The sequence below is a fragment of the Carcharhinus amblyrhynchos genome, chromosome 18 (assembly GCF_965287045.1).
Source record: "Carcharhinus amblyrhynchos chromosome 18, sCarAmb.v2.hapA, whole genome shotgun sequence".
Taxonomy (NCBI): Eukaryota; Metazoa; Chordata; class Chondrichthyes; order Carcharhiniformes; family Carcharhinidae; genus Carcharhinus; species Carcharhinus amblyrhynchos.
Genome location: NC_137341.1, coordinates 40,730,327 through 40,749,666, shown reverse-complemented (window position 1 = coordinate 40,749,666; position 19,340 = coordinate 40,730,327). Strand labels below are relative to the sequence as shown.

The 19,340-nt window shown below is 45.5% G+C and overlaps 1 protein-coding gene across 1 annotated transcript in view; it reads left to right on the top strand.

Moving 5' to 3' along the window:
- LOC145354693 (GRB2-related adapter protein-like) overlaps positions 1-19,340 on the top strand; it is a 54,038-nt gene that overhangs the window by 19,503 nt on the left and 15,195 nt on the right. The window contains exon 3 of the mRNA XM_080206135.1: positions 6,483-6,605. Coding sequence (XP_080062261.1) covers positions 6,483-6,605 — 123 coding nt within the window. The remainder of the gene's footprint in view (positions 1-6,482; positions 6,606-19,340) is intronic.

Genomic DNA, 19,340 nt, shown 5'->3' with positions numbered 1-19,340 from the left:
CTCATAGCTCAACCCCCTCAACTCCGGTATCAGCCTAGTAAACCTCCTCTGCACTCCCTCCAAGGCCAAAATATCCTTGCGTAAGTGCAGCGACCAAAACTGCACACAGTACTCCAGCTGCGGCCTCACCAGTGCCCTATACAGTTGCAGCAAGACCTCCCTACTTTTATATTCAATCCCCTTTGCTATGAAGGCCAGCATCCCATTAGCCTTCCTGACCACCTGCTGCACCTGCAGGCTGGGTTTTTGCGACTCATGCACAAGGACCCCGAGGTCCCTCTGCACCGTCACCTGCTGCAGATTTTCGCCAAGTAAGTAATAGTCCTTCCTACCATTATTCCTACCAAAGTGGACCACCTCACACTTGCCAACATTAAATTCCATTTGCAAGTTCCTGGCCCATTCGCCCAGCCTATCTAGATCCTTCTGCAGACTCTCCACACCCTCCGCGCAATTTGCCGTTCCACCAATCTTGGTGTCATCCGCAAATTTCGACACCATACACTTGGTTCCCTCCTCCAGATCATCTATACAAATGGTAAATAGCTGAGGCCCCAGCACTGACCCCTGGGGCACTCCACTAGTCACCAACCGCCAATCCGAATAGCACCCATTGACCCCCACTCTCTGCCTCCTGTTAGACAGCCAATCCTCTATCCATGCTAACACCCTACCCCCAACTCCATGCCCCCTTACCTTCTGCAATAACCTCTTGTGAGGTACCTTGTCAAATGCCTTCTGAAGATCAAGAAAGACCACATCCACCGGCTCTCCTCTATCCACCGCTCTAGACACATCCTCATAGAACTCCAATAAATTTGTCAGACACGACTTCCCCTTAACGAAACCGTGCTGCGTCTGCTCTATCAAGCAATTCCCCTCAAGATGCCTCGCTCTTTCCTCCTTGACGACGGATTCTAACATTTTACCTACAACAGACGTTAAACTAACCGGCCTATAATTCCCTGCCTTTTGCCTGCCACCTTTCTTAAACAACGGCGTAACATTAGCCGTTTTCCAATCTTCCGGCACTTCCCTGGAATCCAGCGACGTTTGGAAAATAACCACCAAGGCATCCACTATCACCTCCGCCATTTCTTTCAGAACCCTTGGATGCATTCCATCCGGTCCTGGGGACTTGTCCACAATCAGCCCCTCCAGTCTGTCGAGCACCGCCTCTCTAGTAACAATAATGTCATTGAGACCCTCCAGTCCTACCATCTTTCCATCGCTAACATCCGGCAAATTATTCACGTCTTCCTCCGTGAAGACCGAAACAAAAAAGTTATTCAAGGCCTCAGCCATTTCCCCATCCCCTACCACTAAGTCCCCCCTCTCATCCTCTAAGGGTCCAACGTTTCACTTCATAACATTCCAGAGGAACAAGCTCTGACCTGAGGGATTCTTGGTGTGTGCATGTGATGGTTCCTCAAGAGGTCTTCCTTTTTGTTGTAAAGCTCAAGTACTTTTGTCTTGAGTTTTCATGTCACTTTCCAGAGTCTCATTGATTTTGTCGTGCTGATCTGCCGTTCTATTGGTCAAGGCAGTCTTTGTTCTGTCATACTGCTGATCTTGAAGGATAATTGGCTATCCTTTCAACTTTTTATGATCTTGTTCAGCTCTCGTCTTCTCAGTCTGCATTTCAATATATTGCTTTGTCACTATACCAAAAGCTCCAGCGCACTTTTGTCTGTATTAGCGCTCAACGGGTGGGATTTTCTGATTGTTCACATCAGTGGGATCTTCCTGTTGGCAGTGCTGCCATGGGTTTCTCTGGAGCTTTTCTTGGATTTCAAGATGGTGTTCTATGAATCATAGAATCCCTACAGTGCAGAAAGAAGCCATTTGGCCCATCAAGCCTACATCAAGAACAACCCAAGTTCTATCTCTGTAACCCCACATATTTACCCTGCTGATCCCCCTAAAACTAAGGAGCAATTTAGCATGGCCAATCCACCTAATATGCACATCTTTGGACTGTTTGTGGGAAACTGGAGCATGTGGAGGAAACCCACACAGACACACGGAGAATTTGTTTACGTTTAGTTGTTAGTGTCACAAGAAGGCAACAAAATTACTGTGGAAATCCCCATGTTGCCACACTCTGGTGCCTGTTCAGCTGCACTGAAGGAGAATTTAGCACAATGCATTTCTTTCTGACTGTGGGTGGAAACTGGAGAACTCAGAGGAAACCCACGCAACCACAGGGAGAACGTATAGACTCCACACAGATAATGACCCAAGGCCAGAATTGAACACGTGTCCCTAGCATTGTGAGGCAGCAGTGCTAAGTGGTGTTGCTGGCCACTTGGAGACAAAAGGAATCCCCATGCTTGCTGGTTTTGACGGTCTCTGCAAAATGGAGATGCCGCACATCTTGAAAAAAATTCTTGAGCAATAGCTGCCTGGATTGACTGCCTTCTTGCTTCTTTTGTTCAGCAGTCAACTTTGCCTAGTAACAAGGTGATTGAATTCTAGCACATGTTTGCTTTTTCCAAGTCGGACAGCTATGAGGTTCCTGACATATTTAATTCATTTTCCCCCTCTCTTATGTGAATAGAGGCCACATGTTGAGACTCAGTATCGAGGTTTGGGTTTTAATGACAGATTACTTCCAAATGGCATTTCTGACACTGAATTAGTTAAAGGGTTCTCAGGTGTTGCCTGTTGCCAGGAATTTTAAAACATTTAGCTCACCCTTACAGGTCCTGTCCACTCTGCACTCTGAAGCTGGACTTCCAAAGAGCATTCATTGGAGTCTTCTGCTGCAGTCAGGAATTATTCATCTCTGCCTTCAGCTCCCAGGCCTTTTCCTTGACACGTTTTCTAGTGCTTCTTATGGGTCAAAAAGCTTTACTCAATTTTTTTATTCTACCAACATTTCTGTTTGTTTCAGCAATTTAGCAATGTTGTGGGTTTTGCACGTTGGGAAGGTATTGCTTACAGGGTGGTAACTCTTAAAAAAATCTTTGTGGTCTTCTGTAGGTTAACTGTAAGTTCACCAGTATAATTATTTACATGCGTACAGTAAAGGGTACAGGTCAGGAGCTACCTCCTTGCTTAGGTTTTGACCTGTTTCTGCTCAGCACCATTCTGACCCTGGGCCTGGGTCATATACCTTTTAACATCACTGTGTGAACAGTACAATACTCAGTCCCACATTAATCCTATATGTGCCAGACCCTTAAACAATATAGACTATATACATTACACAGTCATGGATGATTTTAAACTTGAAGTGGAAAGAACATGTAAATGGAAAACCTCCCTTGTTTATTATTTGCAGCCAAATCAAGATGGTATTTTCACTTCTCAATTTTACACTTCAACTCACTTCACATAGCACAGAGAGGAAATCTTCCCCCAGTCGCCTTTCAGTGCAATAAAAGCAATTTTCAGATGAACATTGGGGCGGCATGGTGGCATAGTGGTTAGCACTGCTGCCTCACAACACAGGGGACCTGGGTTTGATTCCGGCCCTGGGTACTGTTTATGTGGAGTTTGCATATTCTCCCCGTGTCTGAGTGGGTTTCCTCCGGGTACTCCCCTTTCCTCCCACACTCCAAGGATATGTGGGTTAGGTTGATTGGCTATGCTAAATTGGCCCTTAGGTTAGAGGGATTAGTTGGTTGAATATGTGGGGCTACGGGGATAGACCCTGAGTGGGTTGCTTTGTTGGAAAGTCTGTGGAGACTTGATTGTCCAACTGACTTCTTCTGCACTGTAGGGAGTCTATGATTCTATGATATCAGTCACTTTAGCCTACCATAGCCCCTCACTGTAAACCCTCAATCCAGTGTCAGAGGCACTAGCAGGGTAAATATGTGGGGTTACAGGTATAGGACCTGGGTGCAGGCTCGATGGGCTAAATAGCCTCCTTCTGCACCGTAAGGATTCTATGATTCAGATACAGAGGCTATGAAAATATTGTAGCCTTTACTCGGTGGCTACGAGGTTCAGCACTTCTGTTAACCCTGGAAGACTTTCTCAGAACAGTCCACCTGGATAAGTAATATTTCATCATGAGTTTCGAATAACCACCAGCATCACTTCTGATTCTGAAAGGCGTTTGAAGTACCAGACCACAGCTTAGAAAGCATTCCCCTTTTTAGATTAGAAAAGTCATGTTCCACTCAAACTAACTTCGTTACTGGTACCTCTGAAAGAAAATGTTTTAAATAAAGCAGTGGAGATTCACCTGTGGTGAATCTATGGTAACCCGTGGCGAACCATGCCATTTAACAATCATTTCGGTGCATTTTGCTCATTTGGAAATATTTTTGCATTGCTGCCCACACAAGTCTGCTCATAATCAATGTGTCACAGGTAGACAGGGTGGGAGGTGTTTTTCACTCTTGCCTTGATTGGTCAGAGTATTGAGTAAGGGAGTCAGTTATTATGTTGCAACAGTGGCACTAGCTTGGGTCACTGTCTGTGGGGAGTCTACACTTTCTCCCCATGTTTGCATTGGTTTCCTCCAGTTGCTCCAATTTCCTCTCATGGTCCGTGCTGGTTAGGTGCATTGGCCATGCTAAATTCTCCCTCAGTGTACCCAAACAGGTGACGAGGGGGGTTTTCACAGTAACTTCATTGCAGTGTTAATATAAGCCTATTTATGACACAAATAAAACAATAAATTTCAACTTTAAAGCATTAACTGTATAAGACATTGGTAAGGCCACATTTGGAGTACTGCATACAATTCTGATCACCCTGCTATCAGAAGGATGTTATTGAACTGGAAAGGCGCAAAAATGATTTAGAAGGATGTTTCCAGGACTGGAAGACTTGAATTATAAGGAGAGGCTGGGTAGGCTGGGCTTTTTTTCCCTGGAGTGTAGGAGGTTTAGAGGTTTATAAAATCATGAGGGGCGTAGCTGAGGTAAATAGCCAAGGTCTTTTCCCCATGGTGGGCAAGTCCAAAACTAGAGGATGTAGGGTTAAGGTGAGAGGGGAAAGATTGAAAAGGGACCCGAGGGGCAACTTTTTCACGCAGAATGTGGTGCGTATTTGGAATGAGCTGCCAGAGGAGGTGGTAGAGGCGGGGGCAATTACAACATTTAAAAGACATTTGGACAGATACATGGATAGGAAAAGTTTAGACGGATGTGGGCCAAACACAGGTTAATGGGACTAGTCCAGTTTAGGGAACCTGGATAGTATGGATGAGTTGGGCTGAAGGGCCTGTTTCTGTGCTATTTATCTCTATGACTCCGTGGGTGGAACTTTCTCGTCCTGCCACCACGGGAATTTTAGCGGGTGGGACACGGACCATGCAAAGGCCTTGGGCGGGAGTTTCCAGTCTTGGGGCAAGCCTGGCTGGAAAATCCTGCCCTGTGACTCTAATTGAGCAGTATGGAAAACATTGTTTTGTGACCTGTCCACATTAAGTTGCAGGGAACCGAAATTCCCACCTACACTTTGCAATGACTAAGTGTATCCATGTAAGTTTGATGGCATTACTTTGATAAAATGAAAGCGGGAAAAGGAGCAAAAGGAAGAACTCGCCTTTACATAGTGCTTTTCATGACCCCAGTACATCACAAAGCTCTTTCCAACCAATAAAGATTGCATCTGAGGTGTTGTTGCAGTTTTGAAAATGCAGCAGCTATCTTACGCACAGCAAGATCCCATGGACAGCAATGAGATTGTGATCAGATGCGGAGTTTTAGTGATGCTCATTGGGGAATAGATTATCAGCCAAAGCACCAGAGGGAGGATACCCGATGTTCTTCTTCAAGATTGTGGATCGTTTATGTCCACCCAAGAGTACAGCTGGGGGCTCAGTTGAATGTCTTATCTGAAAGACAGCACCCCTGACAGTGCAGCACTGCACCAAAGTATGAGCAAAAGAAAATGGGAAAATCCCCCAGAGAGGAGATAAGGGATTTTGAGCTCTTTGAGAATGAGTAAAAGATGGAGTTTTGAATTTAACTGTGAGCATTGGGAAAAAAGAATCATTGAACTAAGTATGCAGCACAGAAGGAGGCCACTTGGCGTATGGAATCCTTACAGTGCAGAAGGAGGCCATTCAGTCCATCGAGTCTGCACCGATTCTTACCCAGATCCTATACTCGTAACCAAAGGTATTTTACCCCACTAATTCCCTAACCTATATATATCTTGTGACACCAGAGGGCAATTTAGCACAGTCAATCCACCTAACCTACACATCCAGAAGCAAGGGTGAGGTCTCTGGGGTATAATTTGACCCATTCTAACTCAGGTTATCCACTGAGCCAATGGGCAGGATTTTCAGGCCTCGCTTGCCCCAAGACCTGAAAACCCCACCTGAGGTGAATGAACCCCTTAGCATGGTCCGTGTCCCACCCGCTCCGATTCCAGTGGTGGGCAGGGAGGAAAAATTCCGCCCAATGATTCATTTACCTTGATGCACGATCGAGCACATGGCGCAGGAGTGAGTAATATTCCCTTTTGATACTGGTTTTAATTTTCTTGTGTTCTTTTTTCTAATTGATCAGCTGGTACATAGGCAGAATCTCGAGGACATCGGCTGAAGAATTACTCCTGAAGCAAGGATACGTTGGAGCGTTTCTATTACGAGAGAGTGAGAGCTCACCTGGGGAATTCTCTATATCAGTAAAGTAAGTAATGCAACGATTGATAATGTAAATCGTCAACTTAGCCCCCCACAGTGATGACAAACCAATAGGTTTCACTTCGCTGTAGCCGTACTGATGTCTGTCGTGGCGGGTCCCGTGTGTTTTTGTTTGCTTGAGAGAGCTGGAGATGAAGAAAGGTCCAAAAAACAGTTCACCCAAACCAGAAAGAACAGGAAAATGCCCAAAGGAATGGTTTGACAGATGAGCAGCTTGAGTTTTTTTTTTAATTATAAATTCCTTCACTTTATCAGAGGCAGGGAAAAGCTAAGGAAGGTAAGCAATTTTGAGCTCTTTAAGAATGAGTTGCAGTAAATGATGGAGTTTTGAATTTAACCGTGAGCGTTGTATGAGAAAAGAATCATTGAATTAAGTATTCAGCACAGAGGGGGTCAGTTGACATATCATAGAATCCCTACGGTGCAGAAGGCGGCCATTCAGTCCATCAAGTCTGCACCAACTCTTATCCAGACCGTACCCCCGTAACCGAAGATATTTTACCCCACTAATCCTCTAGCATATGGGCGGGATTTTACAGCCTCACTTGGGCAAGCCCAGAAATTCCTGCTCAAGGTTAATGGAGATTTCTGTTGTTGGACCCTCGCCCGCTTCGTTTCTGGGTGGGCAAAATAGTAGAGTTCCGGCTTAAATATATCTTGTGACACCAAGCAGCAATTTAGCATGGTCAATCCACCTAACCTGCTCCTCTTTGAACAGTGGGAGGAAACTGGAGCACCCAGAGGAAACCCACGCAAACACGGGGAGAACTCAGTCACTCAAGGCCAGAATTGAACCCAGGCCCTGGTGCTGTAACTACTTATTTTAGGATCCTAGGATGCAAGCCATCAGGGCCAGGGATCTTATTTACCTTTAGCCCCATTAATTTGTCGAATACTACTTCCTCTAGTGGTGGTACTTAGAATCCCTGCAGTGCAGAAGAAGGCCATTCGGCCCATTGAACCTGCACCGACAACAATCCCACCCAAATCATATCCTCGTAACCACATGGCACTGATCCTCCCAAGGGTCAATTTAGCATAACCATTCCACATAACCTGCCCATCTTTGGAGTGTGGGAGGAAACTGGAGCACCCAGAGGAAACCCACACAGACACGGGGAGAATGTGCACAGTCCACATGGATAGACGCCACAGGCCGGAATCGAACTGGGGTCCCTGGTGCCATGAGGCAGCAATGCTAACCAATGTGCCAACCGTGCCGCCCTATGCTTGTACTGCCCCATTGAAAGAGCTACCCATTTTGTTCAGCGCACTGCTGCACATACCCTGCCCTTTCCTCATTGTCCCTCACTTGTTCCTTTTCAAATAAATACCCAATTCCAGCAAAAGGTGGAATACGGTGTCATTTGACAAGCATTTTTAATGAATCCCTGGCTGTTACATTGGGCATTTATTTTGATACGTATGCTCTGTGGCATCCTCTTGGACTGAAATAACGGGTGGAATTTTCCAGACATTGTCACCAGTGGGATCTGCTGGTCCTGCCTGCGGTGAAACCCTCCACACCGCCACGGGTTTCCCAGTGATGGGAGTTGGATTCAATGGGAAATCCCATTGACAACAGCGGGACCAGTGGCGGCCTGTCTCCCACCACGGGTGGGGTGGTGCAATGGAGAATCCCTCCTCAAGATCTTCTACTAAGCGCAGTAAGGTCATGAGGTCAATTTTCTGCAAGGAAGAGTAACCCACTTGCTTGTGATCTGATATGAAAGCATAATTAGCTCTCAACTTTGTTTAAACTGGTGTGCACTTTAAAACACTGATGTATCTTAGCCCATCTTGGGTTCAGACTTGCACAGAGACAAAAGGGTGAGTTGCAACATCAGATTGTGGTAAGTCTATTATCTCCCTTACATTATCAAAGATAGAAAGATCTGCATTTAGATAGCACCTTTCATGACTTCAGGACATCTCAAAGCGCTTTACAACCATTGACTTATTTTTGAAGTGTTGGAAAAGTTGGAAATGTGACAGTCACAAAGATAGCATGGTGGCACAATGGTTAACATTGCTGCCACTCAGCGCCAGGGATCCAGGTTTGATTGTCAGCTTGGGTCACTGTCTCTGCGGAGTCTGCATGTGTCTACGTGGGTTTCCTCCCACAGTCCAGGAGATGTGTTGGTCAGTTGTATTGGCCATGCTAAATTCTCCCTCAGTGTACCCGAACAGGCGCCGGAAAAGTTTAAAGTTTATGTATTAGTCACAATTAAAGGTTACATTAACACTGCAATGGAATTACTGTGAAATTCCCCTCTATACAGACAGTGACCCAAGACGGGGAACCAAACCTGCGTTCCTGGCGCTGCGAGGCAGCAGTGCTATCCACTGTGCCACTGTACCACCCACTATGTGGCTACTACGGGATTTTCACAGTAACTTCATTGCACTGTTAATGTAAGCTTACTTTAAACAATTTGCACACAGCAAGATCCCACAAAGGGCAATGTTACAATGACCAGATAATCTGAATTGAAGAGATGTTGACCGAGGGCTGACAATTGGCAGTGAGAACCTCTCTGCACTTCTTCAGAAACTAGTGACACGGAATCTTTTACACCCACCTGAGAGGGCATAGGGAGCCTCAGTTTAACGTTTCATCCACAAGACAGCACCTGCAGCAATGCAGCACTCTACTGGAGTGTCAGCATAGATTTCACACATAAGTGGCTCTTCAACCAGCAAACCTTCCGTCTCACAGCGCTTTCTGAACCACAATGCGACAAGGCTGCATATCCCCTGAGATCCTTTGTTGGCGAACACTTCAGCGGTCACGGGCATTCGGTTTCTGATCTTTGGGTAAACACTCTCCAAGGCGGCCTTCAGGACATACGACAGCGCAGAATCGCTGAGCAGAGACTGTTAGCCAAGTTCCGCACACATGAGCACGGCCTCAACCGGGATCTTGGGTTCATGTCACACTGTCTGCAACCCCCATGACTTGCCTGAACTTGCAACATCTGACTTGCTATCCTTTTTGGAGACAATATACATCTCTTTAACCTATGCTTAATACTATCTCCACTCACATTGTCTGCACCTTTAAGACTTGAATAGCAGATTAGCTGTAAAGCCTCGCATTCTAATCAGTATTCTGTAAACTGAGTGTGTGTCTTTATATGCCCTGTTTGAGCTCACAACTCTCCACTCATCTGATGAAGGAACAGCGTTCTGAAAGCTAGTGGCGTTTGCTACCAAATAAACCTGTTGGACTTTAACCTGGTGTTGTGAGACTTCTTACTGTGCTATCCCCTGGGATTCAGAGGTACCTTTTAACGAGGCTTATGCAATTAAAAGAAAAACAGTTGATCTTGTGAGCTGTAAAGAGCTTCTTCTCTGGATCTTTCTTGCATTAGGGTGGGTGAGAGTGCCCTGCCATTGCGGGTTTGTGGTAGGGAGTGTCATCTTCAGCCACACAGTGGTGCTATTGATTACCTGGCTGCTGTGCTAACACAATGGGGGGTAACACGCTGTGTTTTGTTATAAACTGTAAAGGAAGTTGCCCAGTTTGTTTTTTGTTTATTTCCATAACCATCTTCATCTGTAGTTTCACAGTTTGCTGAATTTTTAAACCTTTGGGCCGACCCTGAAGGTTTCGCTTGAACTCTCCAGAGATCTGCTGATAGTTTATGCAAAGTTACACCCACCCTCCTCAGATCTCTGGTGCAAGTGCAGCTGCTGTGGTGAATGCAATCTGTCATGCTGTGTGTTTGTGCTGTTCAGGTGCTTCTGCTGACGGCAGGCATTTAGCAGTGCCACTGCCTGACAGAAAGAAAGAACACAGACAGCGACCCAAGCCAGGAATTGAACCCGGGTCCCAAACTAGTAGCATTGCTCAGGATCTTAAGACGTCCCAAAGCGCTTTAAAAATAGGGAGAATTACACAAAATGTAGAACACAGGAACAATGGGGCAGCACAGTGGCACAGTGGTTAGCTCTGCTGCCTCACAGCACCGGTGACCTGGGTTCGATTCCCAACTCGGGTCACTGTCTGTGTGGAATTTGCACATTCTCCTCATGTCTGCATGGGTTTCTCTGGGTGCTCCTCCCACAGTCCAAAGATGTGGTGGATTGGTCATGCTAAATTGCCCCTTAATGTCTGTGGGCCTAGCTAGGGTAAATGCATCGGGTTACAAGGATCGGGCCTAGGTGGACTTGTGGTCTGTGCAGACTCACTGGGGCAAATGGCTTCCTCCTGTACTGTAGGATTCTATAATCTTACAATGCCCTAACATGTTTTAAAATAGGGAGAATGGCACAAAATGTAGAACACAGGAACAATGAATTGATGATCATGTAGCAACAATGAAGGTGTGGATTGTTAGAAGCATTTAAAATGGAGGTGGATGAATATTTAAAAGATCGAGGAATTGAGGGTGTGATGACTTCAGCCAGGCTGATGAGGTTAGCTTGCGAGAGTATGAACTACCAGATAAATCTTAATTGATGGTTAAGTCTGGGAGCCTCATGCTCCCTGTTTAAAGCAGGTGTGTCAGACTCCCAGCCTGCTTTCAGCAGGGAGTACTGATCTATGGTGTAAATAAAGTAACTTGGAGATGGGACTTTCACCTCCATGCAGTTATTACAGAGGAATAAGGGAAAATGGCGCAGAAAAGGAGTTAAGGCTGGCATAGATCAGCCATGATTGTATTGAAGGACAGGGCAGGCTTGAAGTGGCCTCCTCCTGCTTCGATCTCTTGTGCTCTTGTGAAACACATCTCTTGTGGCTCTTTGCATTAGAGCTGTGAGCTCCATCTGAGGCTGTGTAATTTGGTCCTGTCCATCTTAGTGAGTATGCTTCCCCAGATTTCCCTCCCATCCTTCCTCATTTAACTTCATCAACAGAGCTGGCAATTCTCTTTACCTTTAATGCTAATCTAACCTCTCCGTAAATACATCTATACTGTTCACCTCAACCACTTCCTGCGGCAGTGAGCTTCAGGTTCCCACCGTTCTGTCGGTTCAAGCAATTCTTACAACAAATGAGAATGTTTGAAAAGGATGTTTGTTGTAATGTAGAAAATGTAATAATTTGCACATAGCAACTCCCGCAAATATCATAGAATCATCGAATCCCTACAGGGCAGGAAGATGTCATTCAGCCCATTGAGCCTGCGCCGACAACAATCCTAGCCAAGCCCTATTCCCTTCGCACTACGCATTTACCCTGCTAATCCTCCTGACGCTAAAGGGCAATTTAGCATGGCCAATCAGCTTAGCCGGTGCATCTTTGGAGTGTGGCAGATAACTGGAGGTTCCAGAGAAAACCCACGTTGATGTGCAAATTCCATATTCTGACTGCTGTGTACGCAGCTCTGTGCATTGCGTGGAAGTGGTTTTGAGATTTGTTAAAGGGCAAAAAAATTCTCGTAAGGTTCCCCATTTGACCCCAATGTCCCAACCCAAAATATAAACTGCTGTTCTTCAGAATTGATTTGAACTTTGTTAGCGAAGTTAGTGAGTTAAATTGTCAGCCGATCAGGCTGATTGAAGAGCCTTACTTATCTTGCTCACAGACCCCACGGATGTACTGTAGATGATGCTGTGCTGTAACAGACATTTTATAGCCTATAAAAACTGGTGTGAAATAGAAAACTCTGTTCCTTCACTACTGCCTGCAAAATCCTTTCCATCGCTCCATCCTAATCCTGCCCATTGCTCCATCATTTAGCTATAGTACATTGAATATGGGCCAATTTTTTTAAAAGTTTATTTACTTGTGTCACAAATAGGCTTACATTATCACTGCAATGAAGTTACTGTGAAAATCCCTTTGTTGCCCACACTTTGGCACTTGTTTGGGTACACTGAAGGAGAATTTAGTATGCCCAGTGCACCTAACCTGCACATCTTTGGGAGGAAACCGGAGCACCCAGAGGAAACCCACACAGACATGGAGAGAGCATGCAGATTCCACACAGACAAGCCAGGATCAAACCCGAGTCTCTGGTGCTGTGAGGCAGCAGTGCTAACCACTGGGCCACCCATTCATGATAACTTAACACATCTATAATATTTTAAAGTAAAAAATTCAATTCTGTTTGGTTGTTACAATCCTTCAGCCAATACTTACATTTGCTGCAGAGCTGTTGGTTTTTTGCTAGCTTTTCCAGGGTAACATACGGTGACTGGACAGTTGACTCGAGCAAGATTCCAGACAGTTGACAGTAGCCATGGGCCTCAGCATTGAGTCATTGTCTTTGAATGAGGATGGAATAAACAAGTAGGGTATTGGTAAACAAAACATTACCAAGTACAGAAACACGATGCTGTTTACATGACTTTTTAAACATTTTCATTCATGGGATGTGGGCATTGCTAGCAGGGCCAGCATTTATTGCCCATTCTTAATTGCACTTGCACTGAATGGCTTGCTCAGCCATTTCAGCGGGCAGTTAAGAGCCAAACACAATCACAAATTCTTTTTCTTGCTCAAGCCAAGGACCCGGTTAGATTTTAAGAATTTAAATGCTGCATGTAAATAAGGGTTTGAAAAATCAAGTTTTCTTTGCCTGTCTGTGTGGTAGAGTGTTGGCACAGTGGTTAGCACTGCTGCCTCACAATGCCAGGGACCCAGGTTCAGTTCATGCTTCGGGTGACTGTCTGCGTGGAATTTGCATGTTCCTCCTCCAGGTGCTCTGGTTTCCTCCCACAGTCCAAAGATGTGCAGATTAGGTGGATTGACCATGCTAAGTTGTTCCTTAGTATCCAAAGATGCACAGTTTAGGTGGATTAGCCATGGTAAAATGTGCGTGGTTATAAGGTGAGGGAGGTGGGCCTGGGTAAGATGCTCTTTTGGCAAGTCAGTGCAGAATTGATGGGCCAAATGGCCTCTTTCTGCGTGATGGGACTCTATTATAATCATAGAATAGAATCCCTACAGTGCAGAAGAAGGCCATTCGGCCCGTGAAGTCTGCACTGACCACAATCTCTCCCAAGCTCTATTCCCATAACCCCATATATTTACCCTGTTAATCCCGCTGACACTAGGGTCAATTTGCATGGCCAGTCAAAGTAACCTGCACATCTATGGACTGTGGAAAGAAACCAGAGCACCCGGAGGAATCCCACACAGACACGGGCAGAACATGCAAACTCCAGACAGACAGTGACCCGAGGCCGGAATTGAACTCAAGTAGCTTGTCTCCACAGCTGCCTTTTGCAGACTGAGGCAATGTTTTGCTGACAGCTTTATTATTGCAGTGATTGAAACAAGCCAACTCGTCTGGTCACTCTGCGAAAGCAGTGAATTCGCCCAGTTTCACAAAGCACGTCAAGGGTGAGGTTTTCAATTTGTCCCCCCACCCCCCCAACCCTAAAAGAATTAGGGTTTCGTATCATAGAATTTCAAGTAGTGCAATTTTTGGACTTTCTTTTATTAAACTTTCTCCCAGAAAACATCCGGATTTTTCCAGTGTTAAAATGTGCAGCTCAACTAATAATTTTATTGGGATAATTTTACTGCACAGTAACATTGGGCACTTCCAAGAGGTTTGATCCAGCACAGCTTTCCAAACAATCCATAAACAATTGCATAAATAATATACATGTTAATGTCAGGCTTGTGCAGAACTTGTACCATTTTCAGTTCCATCATCTTGCAACTCAGTTCCTTCCACTTTTATCATGCAGCACGTTGCTTCACAACAATAACTTGAATTTTTATAGCACCTTTAACATAGTAAAACATCCCAAGGTATAATTGCAGGGATATTATCAAAGAAAGATTGATGTCTCAGAAGCGTTATGTACTAAGCTAGTTGTTTTGGTTGGAGCAGAGAAGACTGGGGGGAGATGACCTGATTGAGGTGTACAGGATTATGAGGGGCATAGACAGAGTGGACAGGGAGCAGCTGTTCCCCTTACTTGAAGGGTCAGTCACGAGGGAACATAGTTTCAGTGGGATGTGAGGAAAAACTTTTTTACCCAGAGGTTGGTGACAATCTGGGATGCAGGGCCTGGGTGGGTCTTAGAGGTGGGTTGCCTCACATCCTTTAAAATGCACAAGGAGGAGCACTTGGCACATCATAACATTCAAAGCTATAGACTATATGCTGGTAGATGGGATTAGGTGGGGGTTCAGGTCTTTCTCGTGTCTGGGTGCAGATTCAATGGGCCGAAAGGCCTCTTCTCCATAGCATGATCCTATGATTCTCAGGATGGAACTCTCCTGCCTGTCCCCCCCATAGGAATTGTAATGGATGGGGGTCGGACCACACAAAGATCCGTTGACCTCGGGCGGGATTTTCCTGTTCCGGTGAGACCGTGGCCGGAGAAATCCCGCCCTACGATCCTACTTCGAAATAGGTTCACTGTTCAAGTGCAGAGGGTAACAAACACCCTTTTATTCACAAAACATTCCCCATCAAAGGTGGAGCATTAAAGACAAGCAAAATACATCACCTGTATCTTTCCACATATTTTTGGGTGGCACAGTGGCACAGTGGTTAGCACTGCTGCCTCACAGCGCCAGGGACCCGGGTTCAATTCTGGCCTTGGGTGACTGTGTGGAGTTTGCACATTCTCCCTGTGTCTGTGTGGGGTCTTCCTCCGGGTGTTTGGGTTCCCTCCGACAGTCCAAAAGATATGCTGGTTAGGTGGATTGGCCACGCTGAATTGCCCCTTAGGGTCCCAAGATGTGTAAATTAGATGGATTAGCCATGATAAATGTGAGCGGTTATGGGGATTGGGGTGGGGGGGGTGGGGGGCGAAGATTTGCGGAGTAAATATGTGGGGTCATGGGGTAAACTGGTGCAGGAGTTAGTGCAGGCTCGATGAGCAGAATGGCCTCCTTCTGCACTGTAAGGATTCTATGAGTCTCAGATGGGTTCTAAGAAAATATTTCAGTAATAAAACTGTGGGAAATTTGTAAGATAGAAAAAAATGCAAACATTAGCACCTTTATGGGAATAAAACACCCTGAGGTGTTTCACAGGAGTATTATGAAAGTAAATAAGACATGGGCTGCATAAGGAGGTGTCAGGGCAGATGATCAAACAGGTAGGATTTTTAAGGAAGGTTTTGAAGGAAAACAATGAGGTAGGGAGGCAGAGTGATATAGAGAGGCACTTACAGAGCTTGGGGCCTGGGCAGCTGCAGCTGTGGTCACCATCGTGGCTGGATCGGAATCTGGGATGCTCAGAAGACCATTAAAATGTAATGGCTGGGATTTTCCATCCCGCCCACAGTGGTGATGGAGATGGATGCCACTATCAGATGGCGGGATCTTCCAGTCCTGCTGGAATCAATGGAAAATTTTGCCCAATGTCTACTGTTATCTGCAAGGATTTAAACAACCGCAGTGGTGGAGCTACGTGAAATGGAGATGTTAGCAATCATCTGATGTTTGATTGAGTGGTGATAAAAATGGGAGAATGCTGAGAGGCTCTTTAAACAGCACTTCAATGCAATGCTGTTCAGTATTTGTGATATCAGTAGCTAACAAACTTGGGAGTAAGCTGAATTTGGTACAGTCGTTGTTTGACCATTGTCACCAATGAGGACCTCGACACCATCAGTCATTTTGAGGCTGAATGTGGTGTGTCCGAAGATGACTGATCGGGCCAATTCGAGCACAGAACGTCCGAGCACATATTGGACAGACTTGTGTAGGCACTATAGTTGTTGCGCTGGTGGCTCTGGACTTGTGCAGCTCGCGCTTAAGTTGTGCGCAATACACCTTGCTTCTTAAGCTTGACAGCTTTTGTGGGTGAGGCAGCGCCAGGTAGGGCGGTTTTGTGCCAGCGTTTCCCATGTAGTCATGTCTACATCAAGCAACTTCAGGGGGGCCTTGAGTGTGTCTTTGAAACGTTTCTTTTGCCCTCATGCGAGTGTCTCCCAACAGAGAGTTCCCCAAGAAGAGCTGCTTGAGTACGCGCTCATCTGCCATACCGATCACATGACCTGCCCTCATCAGCAGTGTGTGGACTGATGGTAGACTTGCTCTAGAGAGAACTTCAGTGTCTGGTACTTTGTCTTGCCATCTGATACGTAGTATTCTGCGAAGACAAGTCATGTGGAAATGATTGAGCTGTCTTGCATGCCTTCGATAAATAGTCCACACTTCACAGGCGTACAGGAGGGTAGTGAGTACCATGGCGTTGTAGACCTTCAGTTTTGTTGCTGGGCTGATTTCTCGACGTTTCCATACAGTGGAGTGCAGTCTAATAAACCAGAACTTGTCTTTGCTATTCTGCAGTTAACTTCTGTATCAATAGTCACTGCTTGGGAGAGGGGGCTGCCAAGATAAGTGAACTGGTCCACTGCCTGTAGTTTCTGCCCTTTGATTGTGATATGGGTTCTGTGTACGATGCATGAGGAGCACATCATAACATTCAATGCTATAAACTATATGCTGGTCGATGAAATTAGATTGGAGTTCAGGTCTTTCTCGTGTTTGGGTGCAGACTCCATGGGCAGAAGCGCCTCTTCTGCACTATATGATTCTATAATTCTAAGGGTGGAATTTTCCCATCCCGTCCCCCGTAGGAATTGTAATGGGTGGGAGCAACCAGCCTGTGGAAACCTGTTCCAAATTAACCCATGGTACATCTCATAAATAAGCAAATAGTGTTGGCATTGGTCTGCAGGAGGTGCTTACTTGAGAACAGTTGCAACTTGGGAGCGACATAGTGGCACAGTGGTTAGCACTGCTGCTTCACAGCACCAGGGACCTGGGTTCAATTCCCAGCTTGAGTCACTGTCTGTGTGGAGTTTGCATGTTCTCTCTTGTGTCTGCGGGGGTTTGTTCCGGTTTCCTCTCTCAGCCTGAAAGGCGTACCACTTAGGTACATTGACCAACTTAAATTCTCCCTCAGTGTATCTGAACAGGTGCTGGAGTGGAGATTTTCACAGTAACTTCATTGAAGAGTTAATGTAAGCCCACTTGTGACTAATAAATAAATTTTACTTTAACTCTGGGCTAGATCTGCCTTGCATGTGAAGTTACCTGTATGATTCTGGCATCCTTTGCAGTGGTGCTTGCAATTTCACGTTAAACCCAGAAAATTACTGAGGGATTTTCCCCTACAAGCATTTAAAATGCTCACATCAATGTCCCTGCCTCAGCAATCTTCAGAGGCATTGCCTCCACTAACACAAAGCACTGAGAAACAAGATAATCACTTGTTTGACAGCAACTTCCTGCCTTAGATTCGAAGCGATATAATTGAGCATGGTGAGAGGTTGTTGCAGTTCAAAATTTGTTGTTCCCTTTTCAGTAGATCAGGACTGATATGGTGCATTGTAAGGGTAATTCACACGCTCCCTCTGAGTATCATGCTTAATGAAATTTACTTATTGTTTGGACAGACTTAAAATGAGGGCTATAAAGGTTGACACCTTATGAGAGTTCCAAGAAGTTGAACATTTCCAGTCTCCCTCTGTTAACGAGCCCTAATCAACTTTGATTTGTGTAAGTTGGGTGACATGGTAGCACAGTGGTTAGCGCTGCCGCTTCACAGCAGGGGTTTGATTCCTGGCTTGGGTCACTGTCTGTGTAAAGTCTGCACGTTCTCCCTGTGTGTCTGTGTGGGTTTCCTCAAGGTGCTCTGACTTCCTCCCACATTCTGAAAGGTGAGGTGCATTGACCCAAATAGGCACCAGACTGTGGCGACTAGGGTCAGTGTAAACCTTTATTTTACTAAGTGGCTATACCATGTGCGAGCTGATGTTCTGATGTTGAACATAAGGAAATGCCACTAATTGGGGCACGGGGTTGGGAGGGACAATTGCATCAAATGTTTATGTCAAAGTGAAACACAATTTGGCTGATCTCGCAATGTTTTCCACTCCAATTGTTGGACCCACCCAACACGATCAGCAGCGGAAAATCCTATATATCGACTATCGCAAGTCTATCATTGACTAATGATAATTGAAGGGGAGGTGATGGCCTGGTGGTATTATCATTCAGCTATTAATCAAGAAACTCAGCGAATGTTCTGGGGACCCGGGTTTGAATCCTGCCGTAGTAGGTGGTGGAATTTGTTTAAAGTAAAAGTTTATTTATTATTGTCACAAGTAGGCTTACATTTTATAAATGACCTGGATGAGGAACTGGAGGGATGGGTTGGTAAGTCTGCCGATGACACGAAGATCAGAGGTGTTGTGGGTAGTTTAGAGGGATGTCAGAAGTTGCAGTGCGACATAGATAGGATGCACGGCTAGGCGGAGAAGTGGCAGATGGACTTCAGCCCGGATAAATGTGTAGTGATCCATTTTGGCAGGTCAAATGGGATGAAGGAATACAATATTAAGAGTAAGACTCTTAGCAGTGTGGAAGATCAGAAGGATCTTGGGGTCTGAGTTTATAGACTCTCAAATCAGCTTCGCAGGTAGAGGATGTGTTTAAGAAGGTGTATGGTGTACTGGCCTTCATTAATCGAGGAATTGAGTTTAGGAGTCGGGAGATAATGCTGCAGCTTTATTATACCCTGGTCAGACCCCACTTGGAGTACTGTGCTCAGTTCTGGTCGTCTCTTTACAGGAAGATGTGGAAGCCATTAAAAGGGCGCAGAGGAGATTTACAAGGATGTTACCTGGATTGGGTGGCATGTCTTATGAGGATAGGTTGAGAGAGCTCAATCTTTTCTCCTTAGAGAGACAAAGGGTGAGAGGGGACCTGATAGAGGTGTGTAAGACGATGAGAGGTATTGATCAGGTGGACTCTCAGAGGCTTTTCCCCAGGGCTGAAATGGCTGAC